At 43.6% G+C, this 26,791-nt stretch overlaps 1 protein-coding gene across 1 annotated transcript in view; it reads left to right on the top strand.

The window, feature by feature from the left end:
- The window catches only part of LOC139266821 (macoilin-like), a 203,525-nt gene that overhangs the window by 76,181 nt on the left and 100,553 nt on the right, over positions 1–26,791 (top strand). Inside the window, exons 4-5 of the mRNA XM_070884426.1 lie at positions 17,832–17,973; positions 23,391–23,517. Coding sequence (XP_070740527.1) covers positions 17,832–17,973; positions 23,391–23,517 — 269 coding nt within the window. The remainder of the gene's footprint in view (positions 1–17,831; positions 17,974–23,390; positions 23,518–26,791) is intronic.

The following is a 26,791-nucleotide window of genomic DNA, read 5'->3' as shown; positions in this document are numbered from 1 at the left end:
GATGTGGTGAGCTACTGGGATCTGGGGTTTCATTCATGCGTAGTGGAGTCTGATGAGGTGGGCATGGACAGCCCATCCAGAAGTCCACTTGTCTCGCTGCCTTCGCCATAGATCCTGGAGGGCGAGGTCCATGACTTTTAGCAAGTGTTGTAGGTTGAAGCTTTTTAGAAATAATTATGGAGCTTTGTACTTGCCACAACGCTCCCTGATACCAAGGAACCTTGAAATTAATAAAGAAAACTCTTCCAGTAGAAGGAAGTATCACATAGTCACTCAAACTTTAAAAACCTGCCGAGTCCGAGTGATTGGTGATGATCCCTTTAAATAGCATCGCTGGAGCCGGCTTCCTGCAGCTGCATGCCACTTGAAGCTGTCATTGTTTTCTACAGCCAGTAAGTTCATAGGGTTAGAATTTCCTCACAACCCACCAGCACCCAATTGTTGCCCCAAAGACCGCTAAGATTCCCAAGATTATCAGCGGCGAAAACTTCCCCCAAAAAAAGAAAGATACCCGCCCAGCGAAAAAAACGGGCGTTGCACCCTGATTCTCGGCAAAAAAGCTAAATTTAGGGTCGATTGGGCGGAAGCTAAAGAAAATGGGCGATAAATTTTTTAAAAATCACAAAAAAATTACCCCAAGGCTGCGAGTTGGGCCTCGGAGGAGTAAAACACTAAAAATATTTTATCATAAAAACATTCTCAGGACCCTTTTAACCTAAATCACCACAACAGGTTAAAATAATGAGGAAAAAAACAATTGTTAACCTCTTCCTTGCAGAGCTACTCACCGACCGCCCAGCTCCACTGATTCTCGCGGGCGGCTTTTGTCATACTTACTTACGGGTCACCGCTGAGCCAAATATCGCGCCAGAGCGTCTGAGGACGATGCACGCCACTGGTCTGCTCCCCAGCAGTACTTTGAAACTTCCGACGTAACTCAGCTAGGCAATTTCTTGCCGACCTGGTTATCGCCCACAATGGTTAATACCACCCAGAAACCGGGTGGTAAGCCAATGCAATTTCTAGCCCGTTGTCTGTAACGAAGTTGAGAGATCGGGTGTCAAATGAGCATTGCACACTCACTGATGTCACGATCTCCATGATGACGAGGTCCCCAGCAATCGCGTTAAACACCAGCGCTATCGGCAACACCAATATGGCGTGCGGTGCTGGAATCAACATCAGGTGGCATTAAAGCTCTCAATGGCATTTTAGCGCCATCGTGTGGTGCTAATGTGTGGCGCAAACCACACAAATTTCTCCCCCAATCAGTGGTTAAATAAAAAACAAATGATTAATTAACTTTAAAGCATTCAATGAACTGTCTATACAACTGAGTTAACAGCACGGATAAAAGTAAGCAATCAGAACTGTTAAAAATCTGAATTAAAACAAAAATTGATGAAAATACACAGCAGGCTCATCAACAACTGAAAAGAAGAAGAACGATTAGCACAGTTCAGATTTTCATGGATCTACTGTGTATTTCTGATTCAGCAGCGTGTAGCGTTATCAACATCAGCAAAATGTTAAGAGTGATATTTATTGTCAGCAAGCGTGACTCAGCTTGAGAAGCCACTTCTATAAATATTTTTTTGTAAGAGCAGCATAGAGCAAAATGGGTCACACTTTAAACCAAAATGAATTCCCGGCACTTCTAATAAATGACAGGTCTATTTCTGAGTTTGGTGTACATTAATATAGCAAATGTTCAGTATTTCACAAATTCAATGAAATATTAGAAGCCCAGTGCCTAATGAGAACAGGGCATGTGGCTGGGTTTACAAGGGTGGAATACTTACCCGTGTGGTGGGGGGGGGAGGGAGATTCAGGTGAGCGAAAATTTAAAAAGTTAAGAATAAGGAGAAGGCAATAGAGCAGGGTAGCACTGGGGAAAATGAAAACCAGAGCGTGGCAGGAAGGGACAGAATGTATAAACATAAAGGAGAATCAGAAAGTGATGTAAAAGCAGTTAAAAATGGTAAAAAAACACATTTAAAAGCTCTTTATCTGAATGCATTTAGGGTTAGGGTTAGGGTAGCATTCGTAACAAAATAGATGAGTTGACGGCACAAATAGATACAAATGGGTATGATCTGATAGCCATTACAGAGACATGGTTGCAAGGTGACCAGGACTGGGAACTAAATATTCAGGGGTATTTGACAATTCAGAAGGACAGACAGAAAGGAAAAGGAGGTGGGATAGCACTGTTAATAAAAGATGAGATCAGTGGGATAGTGAGAAACGATATTGGCTCAGAAGATCAAGATGTTGAATCAGTTTGGGTGGAGATAAGGAATAATAAGGGGAAAAAGTCACTGGTGGACGTAGTCTATAGATGCCCGAACAATAGCTATATTGTTGGACAGAGTATAAATCAAGAAATAATGGAGGCTTGTAAAAAAGGAACGACAATAATCAGGGGCAATTTTAACCTTCTTATTGATAGAACAAAGCAAATTGGCCAGGGTAGCCTCGAGGAAGAGTTCATAGAGTGTATCTGGGATAGTTTCCTTGAACAGTACATTGCGGAACCAACCAGGGAGCAGGCTACCTTAGATCTGGTTCTGTGTAATGAGACAGGATTAATAAATGATTTCCACTAAAGGACCCTCTAGGAATGAGTGACCATAACATGGTTGAATTTCAAATTCAGTTGGAGGGTGAGAAAGTTGAATCTCAAACCAATGTCCTAAGCTTAAAAAAAGGAGAATACAAAGGTATGAAGGCAGAGTTGGCTAAACTGACCTGGGAAAATAGATTAAAGTATGGGACGGTTGATGAGCAGTGGCAGACATTTAAGGAGACATTTCATAACTCACAACAAAATTATATCCCAATGAGAAGGAAAGACTGTAAGAAAAGGGATAACCATCTGTGGCTAACTAAGGACATAAGAGATGGTATCAAATTGAAAACAAGGGCATACAATGTGACCAAGATTAGTGGGAGGCCAGAGGATTGGGAAACTTTTAAAAACCAGCAAAGAACGACTACAAAAATGATAAAGAGAGGGAAGATAGAGTATGAAAGTAAACTAACATGAAATATAAAAACAGATAGAAACATAGAAACATAGAAAATAGGTGCAGGAGTAGGCCATTTGGGCCTGCACCACCATTCAATAAGATCATGGCTGATCATTCCCTCAATACCCCTTTCCTGCTTTCTCTTCAGACCCCTTGATCTCTTTAGCCATAAGGGCCATATCTAACTCCCTCTTGAATATATCCAATGAACTGCCATTAACAGCTCTCTGCGGTGGGGAATTCCACAGGTTAAGTGAAGAAGTTTCTCCTCATCTCAGTCCTAAATGTCCTACCCCTTATCCTTAGACTGTGTCCCCTGGTTCTGGATTTCCCCAACATCGGGAACATTCTTCCCGCATCTAACCAGTTCTTGTAAGTTTCTATGAGATCCCCTCTCATCCTTCTAAACTCCAGTGTATAAAGGCCAAGTTAATCCAGTCTCTCCTCATATGTCAGTCCCGCCATCCCGGGAATCAGTCTGGTGAACCTTCGCTGCACTCCCTCAATAGCAAGAACATCCTTCCTCAGATTAGGAGACCAAAACTGAACACAATATTCCAGGTGAGGCCTCACCAAGACCCTGTACAACTGCAGTAAGACCTCCCTGCTCCTATACTCAGATCCCCTAGCTATGAAGGCCAACATACCATTTGCCTTCTTCATAGCCTGCTGTACCTGCATGCCAACTTTCAATGACTGATGAACCATGACACCCAGGTCTCATTGCACCTCCCCCTTTCCTAATCTGCCGCCATTCAGATAATATTCTGCCTTCGTGTTTTTGCACGAAAGTGGATAACATCACATTTATCCACATTATACTGCATCTGCCATGCATTTGCCTACTCACCTTACCTGTCCAAGTCACCCTGCAGCCTTTTAGCGTCCTCCTCCTATTAAGAGTTTCTGCAGGTACATAAAAAGGAAAAGAATGACTAAAGTAAACGTTGATCCCCTAGAGGATGAAACTAGGAAATTAATAATGGAGAACAGGGAAATGGCAGAGATGTTGAACAAATATTTTGTATCGGTCTTCACAGTAGAAGACACTAAAAACATCCCAATAGTGGATAATCAAGGGAGACATAGGGAGTGAGGAACTTAATACAATCACTATCACTAAACAAGTAGTACTCTGTAACATAATGGGACTAAAGGCGGACAAGTCCCCTGGACCTGATGGCTTACATCCAAGGATCTTAAAAGAAGTGGCTGCAGAGATAGTGAATGCATTGGTTGTAATCTACCAAAATTCCCTGGATTCTGGGGCGGTCTCAGTGGATTGGAAAATCGCAAATGTAATGCCCCTATTTAAAAAATGAGGCAGACAAAAAACAGGAAACTATAGACAAGTTAGCCTAATATCTGTCATTGGGAAATTGCTGGAGTCCATTATTAAGGAAGCAGTAGCGGGACATTTGGAAAAGCATAATTCAATCAAGCAGAGCCAGCATGGTTTTATGAAAGGGAAATCATGTTTGACAAATTTTCTGGAGTTCTTTGAGGATATAATGAGTAGGGGGATAAAGGGGAACCAGTGGATATGGTGTATTTGGATTTCTAGAAGGCATTCGATAAGGTGCCACATAAAAGGTTTCTGCACAAGATAAAAGTTCATTGGGTTGGGAGTAATATGTCAGCATGTATAGAGGATTGGTTAACCAACAGAAAACAGAGAGTCGAGATAAATGGGTAATTTTCCGGCTGGCAAACAGTAACTAGTGGGGTGCCGCAGGGATCGGTGCTGGGGCCTCAACTATTTACAATCTATATTAATGACTTGGATGAAAGGACTGAGTGCAATGTAGCCAAATTTGCTGATGATACAAAGATGGGTGGGAAAGCAAATTGTGAGGAGAACACCTAAATCTGCAAAGGGATATAGATAGGCTAAGTGAGTGGGCAAAAAATTGGCAGATGGAGAATAATGTGGGAAAATGTGAGGTTATCCACTTTGGCAATGATGTGGAGTGATAAAGACACTCAAAACAGGCCTGTTGTGGAGAAAAGAATTGTTTAATTGCTTGATCAAGGGAGACATGGCTACACCAGTTCCTCAACTGGGTGCATTACCAACCGTTCTCGTTTGAACACATTCGGAGCTGCTTCTTTATACAAAATTTTGCAAAGTCATCATTTACATTATCATTGGTCAGTCTTTCTACCGCGTGACAATTTTGTTTCGTTTTGTTACAGATTGTTTAATTTTAACTTTGTTAATTGTTCCAGCATCCTCCTTGGGTATGAACCTATGTATCCTGCATCCTGCTTCCTGCCACTAACAGGAACTTATTTCTTAGTTCTGAATAACAACAGGCAGCCACTTCCTAGGCTCACGACCTTAGCTCTGAATAACAGGAACTCGCACCATTGTTCTACAGTTGCACCTGCTAATTTCTTTAATTATCCCTTCAGCAGAAACAATAGAAAAGCAAATTATAATTTAAAATGGAGAAAAATTGCAAAGTGCTGCAGCACAGAGGGACCTGGGGGACCTTGTGCATGAAACACAAAAAGTTAGTGTTCAGGTACAGCAAGTAATCAGGAAGGCAAATGGTATGTTGGGCTTTATTGGAAAGGGGATGGAGTATAAAAGCAGGGAAGTCCTGCTACAACTGTACAGGGTATTGGTGAGGCCACACCTGGAATACTGCGTACAGTTTTGGTCTCCTTATTTAATGAAGGATATACTTGCATTGGAGACAGTTGACAGAAGGTTCACTTGGTTGATTGCTGACATGAAGGAGTTGACTTATGAAGAAAGGTTGAGCAGGTTGGGCCTATATTCATTGGAGTTTAGCAGAATGAGAGGTAATCTTATTGAAATGGATAAGATTCTGAGGGGGCTCGACAAGGTAGACGCAGAGAGGATGTTTCCCCTCATGGGGAAATCTAGAACTGGGGGCATAGTTTCAGAATAAGGGGCCGCCCATTTAAACTGATGGGGAGTAATTTCTTCTCTCAGAGAGTCATATATTTTTGGTATTCTCTACCCCAAAGAGCTGTGGAGGCTGGGTCATTGAATATATTTAAGGTAGAGATAGACTGATTCTTGAACGATAAAGGAGTGATGTTTATGGGGAGCGGGCAGGGAAGTGGAGCTAAGCCCAAGATCAGATCACCCATGATCTTATTAAATGGCAGAACAGGCTCGAGGGGCCAAATGGCCTACTCCTGCTCCTATTTCTTATGTTCTTATGTTCTAAGTGACACACCATCCCCACTTGGAAATATATTGGCATTCCTTTATCATCGCTGGGTAAAAATCCTGGAGCTCCCTACCTAACAGTATTGTGGGAGTACTTTCACCACATTGACTGCAGTGGTTCAAGAAGAAGACTCACCAACTCCGTCTCAAGGGAAACTTGGGATGGACAATAAATGCTGACCTTGCTAGCAAAACCCATATCTCCAGAATGAATAAAAAAATATTCAATGGCATTAGTTGCTCCCATAACTGGTCTGAGCATCTTTCTTTTGTGTGAGCTGACTCACGCTATCTTATATCTACTAGTACCATTGCAGGAAATGGCGAGCCCCCTTGTGACATGGAATGGATATCTATGTCTTTTGCACATACATTTCTTCAATTGTGCCAAAGGTGGACTGAGTTAACATTAGATGATATGAGGCTTGGTTCAAACCATTAAGTTTCTTTATTCCACAGTTATGTGACTGTACAGAACCATAGTTATGATCATAGTCATGTAGTTCAATTGATATTACTTACATTCATATAATAACATGAAAACAATGTACAAGATATGCTACCCCACTTTGGTGGGCTACCTTGCCTGAATTAAAAAGGCTATCGTCTGCATTTTGCTTCTTTAAACATATTTTTTCCAGAGTCCTTCTGCTTCATTTGCAGTTTTTGTTCCAAAAGCTAGACTGCATTTTAGTTGCCTAACATTCTACTTTATTCCTGACTGTTCACAGTCATAATAATTAAATGCCTTCCAATACAGTGGTGTGAGATATTTATCAATTGCAGAGATATTAATTACAGTCTATGAAGAAACAGCATCAAGGCTAGCTCATTAGCATCTTAACTATCAATCGTCTCAGACCTGTTTTATTCCCCCTTGCAGTAATATACTATGAGATGCCAACACAAAATTTAAAATAACTTTCTTTTTCAAATCCTTTCTGTGAAAAAATGGTTCAAAAAATCCTGAAATGTGATGCTTAACCACTTTTAATCATGACCAACTTTTTAGTTGCAAACATTTAGCTGTTTGGCAAATTTTGGCCAAAGATGGTAGATGAGTGGAAATCCCGAATAATTGGGCCCTACTTGTCACGAACATTGGCATTGTATAAAGCCTGAATCTATACAGTGATAGAATATTGTAGTCCTCTTTAAGGGCTCCATTTTTGCCCGGAGTTGCTCTGTTTATTTTGGAGCAACTTGATTTTTCTGGAGCATCTTAAAAATCCCCATTTTGCACAATCAATTTGTGCCAGTGTAAGTGAGTTAGTTAGGATTTTTTTAGTTTAGTTTTTTTTCTCTCAAAAGGGGGACCTGGGGGTCCTTGTGCATGAAACACAAAAGGTTAGTATACAGATACAGCAAGCGATCAGGAAGGCCAATGGAATCTTGGCCTTTATTGCAAAGGGTATGGAGTATAAAAGCAGGGAAGTCTTGCTACAGCTATACAGGGTATTGGTGAGGCCACACCTAGAATACTGCGTGCAGTTTTGGTTTCCATATTTACAAAAGGATATACTTGCTTTGGAGGCAGTTCAGAGAAGGTTCACTAGGTTGATTCCGGGGATGAGGGGGTTGACTTATGAGGAAAAGTTGAGTAGGTTGGGCCTCCTCTACTCATTGGAGTTCAGAAGAATGAAAGGTGATCTTATTGAAACATATAAGATTATGAGGGGGCTTGACAAGGTGGATGTAGAGAGGATGTTTCCACTGATGGGGGAGACTAGAACTAGAGAGCATGATCTTAGAATAAGGGGCCGCCCATTTAAAACAGAGATGAGGAGGAATTTCTTCTCTCAGAAGGTTGTAAATCTGTGGCATTTGCTGCCTTGGAGAGCTGTGGAAGCTGGGACATTGAATAAATTTAAGACAGAAATAGACAGTTTCTTGAGCGACAAGGGGATGAGGGGTTATGGGGAGTGGGCAGGGAAGTGGAGCTGAGTCCATGATCAGATCATCCATGATCTTATTGAATGGCGGAGCAGGCTCGAGGGGCCGTATGGCCTACTCCTGTTTCTATTTCTTATGTTCTTATATTCTTATGTTACCAGTTACCTACACCAGTTTTGGCCATTTAGGCCACTTTGGCCAGCTAATAGTTACTCCGATTCTACTTCGGCCAGCGTATGTGGCCACTTCAGAAAATCCTTGCGGAGAGTTAAGAAATCAGTGCAGGTAGGTACATCGGAGGCCAATTGGCCTGGGATGGGACGGGAAGGAAAGCGGAGAGGACCTTGCACCAAGATTTACAAAGCACTAAACAAAGCACAAAAATAAGCATTCAGTAACAAATTAAAAAATTGAAGTAAGTCCTACCTTCATCTGAAAACTCGGTCCAGGAAGGTAGCGGGCCAGCCGGTGTGGGAGACCACTCGGCCTGGGCTAGGTGTGGGACGACAACACACCGGGAGACCACTCGGCCAGGGATAGGAACGGGAGCGATTGAACTGCCTACATCGGAAAACACACAGGCTGCATGAAGCAAACTCACCGAACAGGCTGCAACAGGCTGCAGCAAGGACAAAATACAAGCAACTACTTCAACATCGGGCCGGCTGGTGCGGGAGGCCACTCGGCCTGGGATAAGTGCGGGACGACCGGGAGACCACTCGGCCAGGGATAGAGGCGGGACGACCGGGAGACCATTCAGCCAGGAATAGGGATGGGAACTGCCAACATCGAAGCACACACAGGCTGCAGGAAGCAAACGGAGAGGCTGGGGGTGGGGGGAGGTTGAGAGAGGTCACATGACTCAAGGGGGGGCGGGGGAGAGGACAAAAGACCTTTGGGTGCGGTCCATATACATATCTTGCGGGGAGGGAGAGAGAGAGAGAGACACAGAACTGCGAACCTGAGCTGTGCTGCCTGCTTTCCTGCCATTTTGACCTTCTTTGAAAGTTTAACTTTAACTATGGGGGCAATAATATCAATGCCACACCTTTTGCGAGTGTTCTGCATCATTGTGCTATGTAGGAGACAATTGATTAGAGCTCATCACATCAAGAACATCAGAGCCCGTAGGCTGCTGGGCAGGAGGCCTTACCCACCTCGGCAATTTCGAGTCAGGCATTCGTACCTGGGCCTGAGTGATGCAGATTGTGTCAGAAGGCTGCGTTTCTGCAGAGGAGTTGTCTGTGAGATTTGAGTTACTGAGACCAGACTTACAGCCGAGAAATGACAGGTGGACTGCTTTGTCAGTTAAAGTGAAGGTTACAGCTGCACTTTCCTTCTATGCCTCAGGATCGTTTCAAGCTACAACTGGAGATGTGTGCACCATCTCTCAACATGCAATACATGTCTCCATTTGCCAGGTCACGGCTGCACTGTGTGTGCGGAGGAATGACTTCATCAAGTTCCCAATGACCGCCCAAGCAATCCATGACAGGGCTGTGGGGTTCTCAAGGATTGCTGGCTTCCCAAAGATACAGGGCTGCATTGATTGTACCCACATTGCCTTGCGAGCACCTTTGGAGGATGCCGAGCTGTTCAGGAATAGAAAAGGCTTCCACTCCGTGATTGTGCAGCTCGTGTGTGACGACATGCAGCGCATCATGTCAATCTCTACAAGATATCCTGGCAGCACCCATGATGTGTTCATCCTACGTGATAGCATTATATCTGACATATTTAAGCAGCAGCCAGAAGGGCAGAACTGGCTACTGGGAGACAAAGGGTACGGCCTCGCCACCCGGCTCATGATGTCCCTACGTATAACCCGGATGGAAGCTGACCATCAATGCAACATGTCGCACATTACGACACACAGCATCATAGAGAGGACCATTGGCATCTTGAAACAGCGCTTCTGATGCCTGGACCATTCCGGAGGCTACTTGTAATATTCTCCTGAGGTTGTCGGTCAGTTCACTGTTGTGTGCTGCATGCTGCATAATTTAGCCATCATGAGGCAGCAGCAGCTGATAGTAGAAGAAGACCCACCTGCGGTGAGAGTGGCTGATAATAATGATTTGGAAGATGCAGGTGATGAGCTGGAGGAGGTGGTGGAGGAGGATAATGACGAGGATGAGGAAACCATGCAAGTGCCTGAGGCCGGAGCACGATGTCGGAGGAGGGCGGGCCATCATGCTCCTTGAAATGATTGCTCGAGCCTTGCACCAGCAGCTCATCCGTGAACGCTTTGCTGATGCCTGAGGACTCAGCGACAACTTTTCTGCATGGACATGTTTACTGTTTGGAACTGTTCCGTAATGTTGTGTTGTGTTAATGGAACATGATTCAGTTTTAATGTAAAATATATTTTATTCAAAAGTTTGCAATGTACTTAACTTTGGTGTAATAACATAATTCTTGTATCAAACTTTACTTTAATATGACTCTTTAAGATCACTTAAAAACTTTAAGATCACTTCTGCAAAGATGAAAATGCAACTTTTTAGAGAGAGTGTTTTTCTGTTGGCTGGGACATATACAGCTGGTCACATTTACAATTGCAATTGCATTGAATAAATGAAAATATTACTTACACTAACTACTTGACCAAGGTCCTGCCATTTTTTTTTACACTGGCTTCCTGATGTCTGGGTGTTCACCACTGCGCAGTAATCTTGTGCAACTTGATTCCAGCATTTCTTCATTTCTTTGGGTGGCACTTTTGTGCGACCTTTGCTGGTATCCAGCTCCTGCCATCTGTTCTCAATGACATTAACTAGTATCTCCACTTCGTCATGCAAGAAATTCTTTGTTCTTGGTGCACGTTGTTGCATTGCTGCATTGGCACTCACAGCACTTTTCCAATGTTCTTAGATACACAGTGATTTTTCCAAACACAGTCCTTATTTTGCATGCAGCAATGATTTTCAGAAATACAGCACTCCTGGCACTTTTGCAGGCATGCAGCACTGATATTAACATACAGAGCACTGCTTCTGGATTCTAGCAGTTAATTTCGTTCCACAGCACTCCTTCTGGCACCAAAACTCAAGTAGCTTTGTATCCCTTTAAAAATGGGCGATTGCCAAATTTTGGCACCACTGCGCATGCGCGGACATTGTGACCCGACTCCAATGCGCATGTGCAGACGTCCCGGCACTGTTTTCAGCACAGGGCGCTGGCTCCGCCCCCGACTCGACTGGCCATGTTGTGCACCAAAAAAGGGGTGGGCTAAATTTGAGCCCTAAGAAACTGCAAAGAAAACCTAGGGCTAATTTTCCACTGCTCTGTTCCAAAATAGCACCTTCTGAGCTGCTGTTTAGGCACTATCAATGTTCTTGGACATTTGTGAAGTATCATGATATGTCCATATTTTGGGTTTAAAAAAAAATGGCTTTGTTTCTTCTGGAATTATTCAAGAATGTTGTTATTCTTTTATGCTTTGATGAGGGCTATGTCCAGTACTGTGTGTCGCCCTACCTGCCGCCCCACCCCCATTGCAATATGGCTTATTTGGAGGCAAACAAGGTGAAACTACAAGAAGCTCCCTCAATAGTTGCTCAGCAAGTTTGCCTGGTCCTCTCCTGAGTCACAAACCATTGTTTCCCTACAACAGAGCAAGAATCCCCCTCCCCAAATCACCTTGAATAAAAAGAGAAGCCTCACAATTAAACAACACCTTCCTCCCATTCCCACGCCATCACTGTTCATGCCCACCCTCGTTTTCTCTGTTTGACATCATAGTGTTGCCCTTTTACTAACTCTCTCCAAAGAAGACTGTAGGGGTGCCCAGTCTCCAGCTTGGGGTACTGCTACCATTCTAGCCATGGTACAGCAGCATGTACACATTCACAGAGACGGTACATTTAAATAAGTAAATAGACCACATATTTGCAAATTATAGCTTCTAACTGACTAAAAAGGATTTCTGGACTTTCTAAATTTCATCAACAGCTGACTTTTAAAATCCACCGTTCCATCTACCCTAAAATCCATAGCAGTCATTCTTTTTAAAAACTCAGTTTCTGTCACATGGCACAAATCTATTTTGGTTAATGGTGGTAAGGACACACCGGTAGCAGTAAATGCTTAAACTGGAATAAGAAAACCTAGAAAAATAAAAGTGGAGGAGAATTATATATTATAACTCATTCAAATCCAGGGACTGAAGTGACAGCAAAGTACCCAGACTTCCTTTCCAAATGTCAATCCTCTGCAAGATTATGAGCAGAGGATTGCAACAGCACCACCAACACTTAAGCTGGTCCTCCATTTAGGATCTCCTAGAGTTTCTCCCCCAGTACGCAAAAGTAAAAATGCAGTTGGCAATCAGTTGCTGTGCCAGGGTTGCAGGCACACGCATTTGGGAATGGGAAATCTAAGATTCTACTACTTTTTCTGTTTTACTTTGTGCTCCCAGAAACCATTGCAAATTTTTGAAATACCTTTTATTTATTTTTTTGTCTATACCCTAATGTATAAAATGTAGAAATTCCTTATCGCCCTGGTTGGGGCGCTAAATTTTGAAAAGTTGTAAGTTTAGCGCCAGGCGCTAATCAATCTCCACGCCCGCGAAATTGAGTCTCTGCACTGAGAGAATGTGGGGGAACTAAATCAGGTGTTAATGGTGTCGGTGAGTGATGGTCATCATCATCATAGGCAGTCCCTTGAAATCGAGGAAGACTTGCTTCCACTCTAAAAGTGAGTTCTCAGGTGACTGAACAGTCCAATACAGGAATTACAGTCTCTGTCACAGGTGAGACAGGCATTCGTTGAAGGAAAGGGTGGGTGGGAAGACTGGTTTGCTGCACGCTCCTTCCACTGCCTCCGCTTGCTTTCTGCATGCTCTCGGCGACGAGACACAAGATGCTCAGCGCCCGCCTGGATGCTCTTCCTCCACTTAGGGTGGTCTTTCGCCAGGGACTCCCAGGTGTCGTTCGGCTCCAAATGGTAATGAAAATGAGGTGTTGTGTAATTGGAAGTGAGCATTGGCGACGGCGCCTTCCAGCCATTAAAGGGGAGGATCACTGGAGTCTGCACACCAGTCCCCAATGATACGGGGAGTGTAGAATGGCGATATGCCGTGGGATGAAATGCAAATTCCTTTGATGGCCCGCAACACTTCGGGAACTAAGCAGCATTTATCTGGCTGCAGATACACCAGGTGCTCTCTGGCAGGCATAAATTATCTTTGGAACGGAAGTACTGGGGCGCATTCCTTTAAGTACCGCCCCGCCAGCTGCCAGCTAGCTTGTTCATGCCTTCGATCGCTGGCGCTGTCAATGTGAGGCAGTAAGGCATGGGGCACTACTGAAGTTTGCAGATCGGACACCCAGCGAGCGTTGCACACTCACTGACGTCACGATCTGCATTGCAAAAGGTGCCAAGGCGCTAACTGTGATGTGCGGTGTGGGATTCGCCCCGCCATGGCGCTACTGCCTGAGCGCCCCATTAGCGCCCCTCCAACCCCCCCCCCCCCATCCACAGGCTTTAGTGGGAGGCACTAAGCAGCTGAATTTCTCCCCTTTGAGCTTAGCTTTTGTGAATGATCTCATTTGAAGTCTCTCAATGAGATTACTGTGGAAGTAAAAAAGAAAAATTGCAAATGCTGAAAATCTGAAATTACAATGGAAAATGTTGGGAATATGCAGCAGATCCAACAGTATCTGAAAAGGGAAAAAATAATTTAATGTTTCAGATAGAGACTTCTACATAAAACCTTGGCTTATCTTTGCTCTTGCCAGATGCTGATGGAGGTGCTGTGTATTTTAAACATTTTCAGCATATATTTCAATTAGATTACTGTTTTTATTATTTCCAGGTATAAGTCTTTATTTAATCAAGCTTTTAATACTGTTCATCTTTAGAAAATTAATGGTTTCATTACTTTCTCCACATCTGGTACTGATAAAAACTACATATTCCAAAATGCACATTTTTTTTTTAAATCAACAAAAACCACAAAACTAAAGTCATGCCATATAATACATTGAAGTTGCTGAATTTCTCAACTGAAATGGCTCCTACCTGGTTATAAATGTCTCACACCATGACCTCATTATTTTCAGTGAATGGGAGACAGTTATTACTTCAAACTCATATCTTTGAAACATATTACTTTGATATATCTATTTACTCTAGTGAAATAACCAATTTTATAAATAAAACAGAGTGACAAGATCCTGGTATCCTAAACTGCTGTACAGCAAGAATTGAAGCTTAACAGTTGATTGACAACTTGATATGTATTGAATCTTCTCACACAGCAGGTTATTTATATGTGTACTTCTAATTTGACTTAAGCTCCATCAGAATGGCTGTGTAACCAGAGAGAGTTGAATTAGCTATGTCAGTGTTGACAGAACTATAATGCAACACAGTTTTATCTATTAGTTTGAAGTAAATTCTAGATTCTGCTGAAATGCATGAGGTGGGCAAAGAGGTACTGAAGAACAGTCCTATCTCTATAGAGTTTCCCATTGGCTTACCTCCCACAATTATTTATTGGGCGAGTTAGACTGTACATTTTGTATCAGATCAGCACAGAGCCTGCTGTATTCAGCCTGGATTTGGTTTAACAGAAGCCATGTAAAACCATCTCAAGGAGGTAGTCTGACACTACTTTAAATTTTACAAAGCTTGCAATTTTAGACAATACAATGCAAACGTTAAAATGGTGCCAGTCAGTCCAACTGTTTAAACTTCAGGATTGAAATTCCACTGTAAGACATTAGTAACAAGCACCTTCGTATGAAATTCCTTTGCTATTTTAACAAAGATGTTAACTCAAATGCCTTCGTAAAAATAGCAGACGGAAGAATTTCATACGAACACATTAATACCCCGTTACTAATATCACTCAGCACAGTTTCAGCCCATTTATTTTTAACATTTTAGTGTTAACAAAGAGCCCACTGTCCCATTGGCGTTTCATTAAAATGAAAAATGTAGCCTCTATTGGATGTTGGTGAGTGGAGCTCTGTATGTGTATAAGCACATTTTATGCAGAGTTTCAATTTGTCTAGCCAGATAACAATGTGACACTAGGAGCCAAACTCTTCTCTGAATAATCACCAATTTTGGGCTGGGTTTAGAGCATAAAATGGATTTTTAGAGGATCCTGTAAAATACTACTCCAAAATTATTGCCTGACCCTTTTAAGGCCTGCTGGGATCCCAATCTGTTGCATGCACGTGGGGTCAGGGCGACATGATTAACCCCTCTGACCCATTTCTCCCAACCTCCACCCAAAGTTACCTCAATAATTATCACCATGATATAAGTTACAATATGGTATTCCTGAGGATGATAGCATATTGTGAAGGCCCTTTTGTGTGCTGTTACTAAAGGTTGGTGTTACTTTGACTGCATACCAATTTCTTTAGTACATTGGTTCAGAAAAGAATGTTGTTGTTAGTTTTACTCAGCTGTGCCTGAAGTACTGTTTTGCACTGGTAACATGGATTTCCCAATGGAAATCTCGAGCCTTATGCTACGAAGAGGAGGAGGATGAGAGATATGGGAGAGGCTAGATTGGATGTGCTTAGAGTGAGGCATCACAGAAGATATCTCTTCCCTACAAGCACACATATCCTCACTTGGGTCTACAGACTTTTGTCATCGTCAATGCTTCAGAAAGCTGCACTTCCCCAGAGGCTGTTGGGGAAATATGTCAACTGCTAGTTGAAGACCTACAGCCCATTTCCATCAGCCAAGGCTGCCACTGCCTTTAATTTCTTTGCGACTGGATCCTTCCAGGCAACATCTTGTGACTTTCACCACATTAATCAAGCAGCTGCTTACACTTGTATCAAGAAAGTCACAGATGTTCTATTCAGTAGATTTACGCAATTAAGATCCTTTCCAATGGAAGCAGACAAACAATTGAGAGAGAGCTATCCTGCTGTACTGACTGGCAGAGTTACCACAGCAAGGTGCAATATACAGAACAGATGTGGCATTCAAAACCCTAAATAACAACCCCTCGATTTTATGATCAGGAATTGCTTTCATTTTATTAATGTGCAGCTAGTATGAAATCTCCTTAACCTGCACATCAATACGAGATATCCAGCTGGCTATTGTGACGCTTTCATCTTGCAACAATCCACACTGACTCTCAGTCATGTATCCAGATGATTGTTTGGAAATCAGTGCTATCCCCTGTCGTTGTGGATTACGATTCCAGTAATACCTCCGCAACACAGAGGGGGACAACCAATACAATTAGGCCCATGTCACTACAAGAAGTGCCATAGAGCAGACAATAGGAATTCTCACATTCTGTTTTAGGTGCCTGGATATATTTGGTGGAACTTTGAAATGCAGCCCAATGAGAGTTTCAAGCATTATTGCTTGCTGCATACTACAAAATATTGCATTGCTTGCTGCTTTCAGAAGCTGAAGGCCATGATAATGAAGAAGACGATGGAAGGACTTCCTTCCCCACAGTGTGAGGAGGATATACAAGAAGGATTGCAATTGGGACAGAATAGCCTGCAACCAGAGAATGAAGGGCAACCTTTGGCCTAGTGCTTTCTGTAAATAAAGGTTCACTCTTCAAAAATGCAACTTTACACCTGCCTGTTCTCCTCCAGACCCTCACACAGTCTCTCACTGTCAAAGACTTCTGTCAAGTTCCTTCTTAAGAAATCAGTCTACATTACCCCTGTCATCATAGTCCATAAAACATTGAGCTCAGCTTTCAGTCTTATTTTCAAAGCCATTGATTTTCTGTTAGTGGTAAATTTGTAGAAAGATCGAACTGAAATAATTAATTTTTTTTTATACTTGATGTCAAAGGGATGAGTTCTAAACTAAGTTAGAAACACAAATCATTGACCAGTATTTTATAGGGCTTGCTTTATTCATAAGGGCCTCACTGACACACACCTGCAGTCAACACTTGGACAATGAAATAGCTGGATTTTCATTCTGTATTTTTGTCTTGGCATTTCAAGCATGTAACCAGATCAGTCTTGCACCATTAGATTAGACTATTTATGGGTATAGCAAAGGTTTCCTCACCATTGGAGTAGATGGACCTTACACATATGGCCCTGTCAGATTTCCTGGGGTCAGACAATTAGCATGTAATGGATGCATTAGGTGGGGTATGGGGGGGTGGCGGTAGGCAGGAATATGCGGCATGGGCAACCACTTGAGTCAAGAGTGGCAGGTCTGGCAGAAGATGGTGGAAATCAAGTATAATTGCTCCCTCTGGCGTGGCTATTTTCTTTACAGCAGCCAGTTATAGAGTGGGATTACTTTACTGGGCCACCACTGTAAAGTATTGTACTCGCCCCTTGCAGTTGTGCGGTATATTGGGGACCCATAGGTAGGACTGGTGGGAATTATAGTGGGTAACATCATCCTGCTAATCCTGCTTCCATTCCCGATGTCACGCTACAAGCAGACAGGACCCAGGAACCACCGCCCCTGCTCTCCCCAGGAATTCCCAGCGCTTCTACAACATTCAGCGTAAATAGATCTCCCCATAAAATCCACCCTCATTGGCCCCAAAAGCAGTCAAATCATCCCCAAAATGATCTTTGGGGCTGACATGTCTAGAACTCAGCACAAACAAAACAAAAAATTATCCCTATTATTACCATTGCATACGTGGTTGTAAATGATGTACAACAGTAGTGATTGCAATTTAAGTTTTATGAATAATTTATTCTTTTGTGATTTTATAGTGTATTCACGTTTCTGAAGTTCCTTACGGTCTGGATACTGATACTTTTGGCAGATTTCATCCTTGAACTCCGATTTGAATATTTATGGCCAGGTTGGCTATTTGTCAAGAGGGTGTATGATTCTTCTCGCTATCAGGGCCTTGTAAGTATAATTTATATTTAGGTATTTGTATGTAGAATGAAGATTCTAAATGGATAGCATATCTGTGCTCAGGGCTGTAAATGCCACATTAGATTTTCTTTTCCACTGGTAAAAATATTTCAAAACGAAACTGTAACTATCGAAATTGATGCTGAAAAGTGTAGTTTATACGATGTGTTATTGTGATCCTTGCCACTGCTAATGGTTACAATACTCAGTACCAAAAATATAAAAAAATAAAACTACTTGCATTTCTCTAAGTCAGCTGCCATTCAGTTTCTGACTCATCTCTGTACATGTGCATTGTCAATTTGCAGTGAGAGGGAAGGGATGATGGAGATGGTCAAATAAAAATTTGACATGTTGGGCATAAGAGTCTTTTCCTATTTGTAAAAAGTTTTCGGTTCCTACATTCTCCCTGACAGCTGGGTAGTTTCCTTTAAGATTTAATTTTACATACAAACATTGTTAGCTATATAGGCAGTGATTTTACTAACCTCGGTGGGTCCGGTGCGGCTGGGGTCGGTGGTGGGTCCCGACTTGGGAGTTTTATCCAATGTTCATGTAAAGTTTCTGTTAATGTGGGATCAAACATTGAAACCTTTATTTTCAACACTTTGCATTCTTGGAAAGATTTGTGTGCACCTTTTGAAGCGGCTTAGTGAGTTGCAGTGAATGGTGAAACGTACCGGTACCCCCCGCAATGGTGATCGATGTGAAAGGGATGGCTTGGGCATTGTAGGGATGCTTTATGGTGTTGATGTGGGATGATACCAACCTGGCACATCATGTGGCAGCCAGGGTGTACAGAGTCAAGAGAAGTCTATCTAGCAATGGTGAGTCCATCCCTGGTGTCCCTGGCAATAATGTGCTGATGCCCTGTGTCCTGTGCAGCACCAGCTGATTGAGGAGGAGGTTGGTGTTGTTGTTGTTGGTGCTGCTGGTGTGCCTGGTGCTGCTGGTGTTGGGGATGATCATGGTGTGATTCTGTGGACCAAGGTGAGAGAGTTTCAAGGGCATTGATGTTGATGGAATAGATGGCAGGTGAAGTAGAGATGACAGAAGCGATCAGCCAATGGTGGGAGAGGTAATTAGGTCAGACTGGATGGAGACTTGTGTAAAGACTTGCAGCATGGTGGAAATGCAGTGAGGACAAGCTTGTGGCTGAGGGAAGGTACCTCTGTAAGGTGGGAGGTTTTACTATATATTTGAAGCTGTCATCTCATCAGCTGATTCACTGGTCACTAACCTCCCACCTCAGCCGCACAGATGTGGCCTAGCAACAGCGTGAAACCTGTGGGCGAGCTGTCAAATTTAAAAGGTCAGTTTAAAACCATTGTAAACAAGCCACTAATCATTTAAATTGGCTCTCCCGCCGCTGCGTGTCTGGTCTAATCAGCGCTCACAAACCTGACATTTGGTAAAGGCATGTAGCGGCAGGTTGACAGCAGGGTCCCGACCCGTTGGGGGAAAAAACACTTTCCCACCCGACCCACCACAGAATGCGCCTGCTGACTCCCCCGGAAAATCTCGGCCATAGTCTTTGAAATTCACCAATTGTTGGATTATTGTCAAAGTTTTAAAGTTGATTCAGAATCAGTTAATTTAGTAACTTGAGAGGGCCGATTTTAACTTGCTCTGTCCAGCGATTGTGGTCCGAAAATGGAAGTTTTGCACTTACTGCCGTGTTCCTGCATGCCACCATTTTGCCAGGGGTCTTCACAAGGGTGACCCAGGTACCTGCCCAAAGCAGCCAGAAATCTCATTAAAGTATGTAAATGAATCATGTCAATAGGGCCTCAAAACCATTTTAATGCATAAAAGCACACAGCGCTGGACGCATCCAATACTACTGAGCGGTAAGGCATGAACTGGCAATTGGAACCAGTATTTAAAGGGGCAAGCACGCAGATCATTGGTAATTGTGTGCAATTCCCCTGGCTGGATTATTCTGCTACTACAGCATCAAGAAGCACGGGGCTCAAGATGGGAGTCATCCTGAGGGCTCTACTGTGGTTGGAGGAAGAGGAGCAACGAGAGCAGCAGCAGGACAGGGAATTTCATGGTGCTGCAGCTGGTGCTCTCAGCAGACCACACATCTGGAAGGCTACTTGTAGGCATCCTTACTGAGCCCATAAGGTTTCTGGGCCCAGATTCAGTCACCTCCACTTTTCTGAGGAGTAGTGCACCTGAAGCCTACACTTCTCCAGAGAGCCCGTCGCAGATCTGTGCAATCTTTTACAACAAGATGTGCAACTCATTCTCCTAGCTGGTTATGGATTGCCCGTGGCAGTCAAAGTGATAACAACCCATAATTGTTTTTGCCTCGGTTTCATTCCAGGCTTCAAAAGGTGACATCAATCTGTAGGCCATGCCTGCCTCAAACAGGTCACTGCTGCCCTCTTTGGCAAAGCCAAGAATTTGTTTGAATTCCCTATGGACGGCAACATTCAGCAAGAAAGGGCAGTAGGCTTTGCTGCCATAGCAAACCTTCCACTAACGCAGGCTTTCATTGACTGCATCCATGTAACCATCGGGATACCTAACAATCAACCAGCAGCCTTCATCAATAGGAATGACTACCACCCTGTCAATGTTCAGCTAGTGACTGATTCCTGCCAAGGAATCATGCTGGTCTGTATCCAGTTTCCTGGCAGCTGCCATGACGCATACATACTGTGCCAGTCCACTATTCCTTCACTATTTAACCTGGCTCAGTATCACAGAGGCTAGCTGCTTGGAGAGCTATCCACTGTACACATGGCCCATGATACTTCTACGTAACCCGTGCTCGCTTGCTAAAAGGAGATATAAGCAAAGCTGTGGGACCCTAGAGCCATCATAAAGTTCACACAAGGGCCGGAATTTTCTTCGGAGAAATGGGTTGGGGGCAGCAGGAGGGCAGGGGTGGGGGGGGGGGGGCTGGGTCTGAGGCAGCCCGCATGCCCTGCCGAATTTACCGGCAGGGCCTAATTTGAATGTGAGGCCTCAGTTTCCTGCCCGCATCCAGCCAGCTTAAGAGGCTGGCTAGTTGGCTGCGGGTGGGTAGGCCTCAGTTGCAAGGGGTTGGTCCGGGGGAGGGATCGTGCGAGGGGTTCAGAAATCAGCATATGAGGGGTTGGGAATCGGGAGGGGGAGAGAGGATCGGCGGGGCGGTTGCAGGATCGGCAGGGGATCATGGAGGCCAGGGATCGGCAGGCAAGCGGGGATCACGGGGGTGGGGTTGGATTGGGGATTGAGGGTGGGTGGAGGATTGAGGGGGTTGGGGGCGGAGGATCAGCAGGGGTGCCAGAGGATCGGGACTGGCCTCATCATCATCGCTGGGAGGAGGGAGGTGTTGGGAGGCCTGAGAATGCGATTGGAAGCCTCATGGTGGGGTCTCTGATTGCAGTGGTTGGATCCAGAAGGTAACTGTAAAGCCACTTATCTCCTAGATGCAGCAAACCCCGCCTCTGTTTAATTTCCGGGTTTCACGAATTATGTGAAACTTGTCCACAGGCAGTTAAATTCAAAATGGAGGTGAAAAAAGAGGCTTCCAACCTCATCATAGTATTTAAATTGAGGTAACCCCCTCTGGCAGTGGGTTAGTTGCCCACCCATGTTCCACCCCCCCATCCCGCCTCCGATAAATCTGGAAGTGGATGGGCTGGAGGCGAGATCAGGTCGGGAATCCCATTTTTAACAATTTAACTAACCCCATGCTCCAAACCCACCCATTCTTTTATGGGAAAATTCCGGCCAATGTGTTTGCTGCTTGGACAGGTCTGGGGGCTTTCTGCAATGCACCCCACAGAGAGTCTCCTGCATTGTGACTGTCTGCTGCATTCTGTACAACTTGGCTGTATAACAGATGAGGACAGTACATGGAGACTGTGCAGCAAGAAAACCTCCTTCAATCCGACGTCACAGACCCCAATAACAGTGTGAATGGAGCAGAAGCAGGTCCATGTACTCTTGCCCCTCACCTAACCCCTCTCCCACAGCTGCCTTAACACTCCTCAATACCTCCTCTACTTGTCCTTCCACCTTACAATAAAGAACTTTCAACCTGTGACCAACTTTCATATACCTCACATCTGACCTTGCAGACTCAGTAGCTACTATGGAACCCCACTTCAGACAAAGTTGCAAAGTTAAATGCTGTGATTTTTTTAATGACTGACACACGAGCCTTAACATCATATTTTCACCCAGAGATGGTGGAGCCCAAAGCTTGGATGGAACCAGTTTGAGCTTCACTCAAAGTTGCACAAGGTGATGACACAGCCTCCTGCTGTGATTGTCCGACTGAGGTGTTGTACAGGTGACCACATGCTCAATGGTAGATTGCAGAGTGCTGATGCCTTGTGACAGAATGCCACGTACGCTGGAAGTGGACTCCTCCATATTCTCAGGTGTGGTGCAACAGCTCCTAGGCAGGCTTTCCAATACCTCACGCATTACAGAATATGTGTAGAAAGCAGTTTTCCTTTGAAGGTTGGGCTCCTGAAGTTGGCACCTTTGCCCTCCTCAGCAGAGCTTGCACTCCAGTGAACCGACCCCAGGGCTGTCCTTTCCACTAGCACATGCTTCTGCTCATTTGAGTTACATGATTCACCAACTGCAACTTACTATCTTTCCAACCCGAGGTTCTGCTTTCTGTGCTGATGCTTGGGAGGGTTGGAGCAGGATAGTCCTCGGAGTCTTGTTCTGCAGGCTTCAGGTCTTCAGATGGTCCTAGAAAAAGGGGAAAAGGACAAAGGTCAGCATAGCACAGAAAGGCTAGGCAGTAGCTGATGATTGACACCATTATGCAGCACCAGGTTATAATGCTGTCTGAATGTGTTATTGCTTGAGTAAAGAGAAGCAGTACAAGTAATAGGCAGACATCCTGCTAAGTGTAGTGTCCAACGTCGTCATTGCTGATGCTCCTTACTCTGCCTGCTCCGATGATGTATATGGCTTCATCCTCCATCTGGCTGAGGGCCTGGATGGAGGCAGGCCCTTCCCTGGTTCCCGTCCTCTCCTGGTTATTGTGAGACAGCAGAAAGAGAGGGAGAGAGTTAATGAGTGGTTGTTTTAAAGGGTTGTACAGATTGGTGTGGGACAACTTCATACAGCATCCATGCTGAGGGGGAGAAGTAGCAAGTTGCAAGCAAGTTGGGAAGGTGGTCACGTGCAAGAAAGTAGCTCCAATAGTAGTTCAAAGTTATGAGAGGTTTTGATAGAGTAAATAAGGAGAATCTGTTTCCACTGGCAGGAGAATCAGTAATCAGAGGACACAGATTTAAGGTGATTAGGGTGGTGGGCAGGTCCTGGTCTAGTTTCCAGCTGTCGAAATGTACTCCTGCTAAAGTTGCAGTAGGAGTATGCTGAAATGGCTGTCTATTTTCAGGACCAAGCTATTCTAATATAATGTTTCTTTTTTTCCTTCACAGGCTTTTTCCATACTTTTTGTATGTGCAGCATTTACCTCAGATGTGTTCTGTTTTATCTTCATACCACTGCACTGGCTTTTCTTTGCAGCTAGTACATATGTATGGATTCAGTACCTCTGGAACTCAGGTAAGCTATTTTATCTTCAAGAAAGGCGTTGAAGAGGTGAGCAAATTTGCTTTTCTACAAATGACAAAAATCCATCGATGTTTACAGAAAAATAACTTTATTTCACTCAGATTTAAGTTACTCTGTGCAGGTGTTAAAACTGCAAAAATCGTTTTTTTAATCCAACAATTTTGTACTCAGCTACAAGGTTAGAATCCAATCAATATGTTAGAATGCTCAAGCTTGAGAAATTTAAATTGCATAAAATTCAACTGTTCTGCAATATTTCTATTCAGTTAATCGAGAGAAACACAAATGGATTTAGAGAGCAATCCAATCCCTCTTAGGCTTTTAAATGAAGTATTGAAATCACTAATATTTCCACAGTAGGGTGATTACCGAAACAACCGAGCAAATTACTTATTATTTGGTCTCTAGGCAAATAACTTCTATTCAGCACAATAAATGCTTTGTCTATATGCCTTTTTTTAAACTTGTAAGAATACATTTTGCTTAAAAAAACCTTACATTCAAAGCAAGTAGTGTTATCAAATTCTTTCCATTAAAAATGTTTTTAAAAGTCTGAGATATGACAGCCCTTCACTGAACCTGTAATGTGAAATTTGCAGCTCTCAAGAATGCTCAGCCTGCTGCCATTCAGGCCTTTGTCAGGGCTGCACCAAATGCCCTGACACTTTGGGCTCTGCTGAACAAAGACCAGTAGACTTGGTGACATTAAACCAACAAGCAGGGGCAGGATTGAAATGGCAGCGCACAATGGTGTTCTGTCTCATTTTGGCAGCACTTTTTCAGCCCACTTGCAATGACTTCCCATCTAACGGATAGCAGCAGCAGCCTGAGGTCTGACTCTTCTACACTATCTGTCACGGGATAGAAACTCTTCGCAGGTCTTTCAATGACTCCAGCAATCTCATTATCCAAAAGCATTTGTTTGTCCAAGCCTGGTCTTGGAATACAGGATGCTTACTTTCATCTATAAGTGGATGCGGCAGGCTTCTCTGGACAGTTGCTTCTTGCTCTTTCTGTGCCACTTCTTCCTGCTCCTAATTATCTGTGCTGTGCCCTTCAGCCATAACGCTGACTTCAAGTTGACTAGGTAAGTCCTCCATGGTAGATGTTTCTGGACTGTTTCCCAGAACGAGATCAAGTGATGGGGTGGGGTGTGAGGTTCTAGGTGTCTCTTGGGAATTGTGCCCCAAAGTAAAACCAGTGTAAGCTACTGTTGTTTATTTTCATATACTTTCAAAAAGCGTTTGCCTAACTTACTGCATGGTGTTGCTGGTGAATGCCAAGTGTTTTGTAAATCCTACCATTTATTATAAGAGCATAGAATGAAGGAATATGAATTGCTGCATGAATGCTGAACTGGAGCCATGTCACCTGTATCTCCATCTCTTGCCTCTTGATCCAAATCACCATGCCTTAATTTACAGATCCATCCTCTGCAACAGTGAACAAAGTTGATGTACTGCTAGCCTTCCTAGTGTCTTCCACCTCTTCCTCTTGTTATGCCCCTTCTTCTCTTAAAGAAACACAAACATGTATTCCTTAGTTGCCATCTCTGCCAGGTCTTCAGAGGATAGCCAGGAGTCTAGCTGCTTTGTGTTGCTATTGCTGTGACAGAACCGTGAGGTATATAGATGCCGGGCAAAGACAGAGTTGCAAGAGGCTTGTGGTGCACAGTTTTACAATAAAAGAGCTGGTGCTGGAAAAATGAATTTGACAAATGCAGTTTGATAGACACCTTTGGGAAGTTAAATACTTTGTATTGGGAGGCATGGCTAGGGGAGAAGAGTACTGCACAGCCATTGTGTATTATTAGTATATTTAAGTGTATGCTCACTTTGCCACTCCTGATGAAATCGCTGAATTTTTGCAGCACTGTACTCAGGTTCTGGCATTGATTGCACCTTCCACTTCTTGCCAAGTTCACTGACCCTCTGCCTTTCTAACACTCCACTGAGTTTGAGGGAAAATAATCTCTCTCTTTTGCTGCAACAATCTTTCTGTAGAATCTGCATGAAACCTGGAGATACTTCTGCCTGCCCTACTGCCACTTCCTACACCAAAAATATAATTTCTGCTGCCACAATTGAGGGACCATTTGAAGCCTCAAGCTGCTAGAGACGTTTAAGGCTTGCAGAAGAATTTCAAATTCCCAATTCTATTTGAATGTTGCAAATACCTGGATGGAAGTTCCGCCTTGCTTTATGCCTCATCATATGCAACTGACTTTATTCTGGAAGCACTGGCAGGTTCAGGTGCTAATGTATTGGGTGGATGCACATTGTTGATAGAAACTTGGGCGAGTGCGGATAGAAAAGAAAATTGGCACCATTTAATATTGAACTTTCTTGCAAGAACATTGTGTAATGAGATAAATGTTCAACTCCTTGCCCCATCCATTGTGTCACTTGCACTTTTTTAAACTCCAGTTTTCTACCCTCTTATTTGATGATGAGTGACTCATCCTGGAGTTTGGTTCAAAGGCCACTAAAGTTGCCTTTTGTATATTGTCAAAATGATCATTCTTCATGTGTAAGCCATTCAACCTTGCAGGAGATGGTGCAACCAAGCCTAACGTTCTTCGCACAATGTTCATAGATGCACTTTCTAGCAGGGTTAATGGATAATGAATGGGAGTTTTTGTCCCTCCCTAGTCCGATGACACCAGGACCAATTGTAGTATTTCCACGGTTATGCCGTCTAGATCAAACCGTAATCCTTTCTGGTCTGAATAGTTCAGTGTTACACCACTGTGCCTTTGGGCACTCTCTACAAAGAGAAATTCTGCACAAACTGTATGTTCCCATGTTTCTTCTTCAAGTAGTTTTAAAGAAAAAACATACAAAGAAAAAAGACAGAGAAGCAGTAACTATGGGCTCAATTTTCCCCAATGCCGTTTTTTGGTGTATTGCCGGAGTTACACTCATTTTTCTACTCCAGAAATAAAGTACCAAGTTTCCCCATTCCAATTTTTGAAATTGGCACTACTCAGCCTGTCCTGTAGCCTCGGGGGGTGGAGCCTAATGTCTGTGCTGAAAAAACAATACTGCCCCTTCTGCACATGCGTGAAAAAAAAGGATGTTTTTGATGTGATTCCTATGGGCGCGCATGCCCAGTACAGCTTCTGGTCTGCGTTCGGCCATTTTTAAAGAACCAGTTGTGTGTGGGAACTTTAATTCTCATTGGAAAAATCGGAGCTGCAATACAAGGTGCAATGCAGCTCAAGGACCAAGAATTTCTTACAGGATGAAGTGGAGGCATTAGTTAC

Source organism: Pristiophorus japonicus, chromosome 7, assembly GCF_044704955.1.
Source record: "Pristiophorus japonicus isolate sPriJap1 chromosome 7, sPriJap1.hap1, whole genome shotgun sequence".
Lineage (NCBI taxonomy): Eukaryota > Metazoa > Chordata > Chondrichthyes > Pristiophoridae > Pristiophorus > Pristiophorus japonicus.
This window is presented reverse-complemented; position numbering and strand designations above follow the sequence as displayed.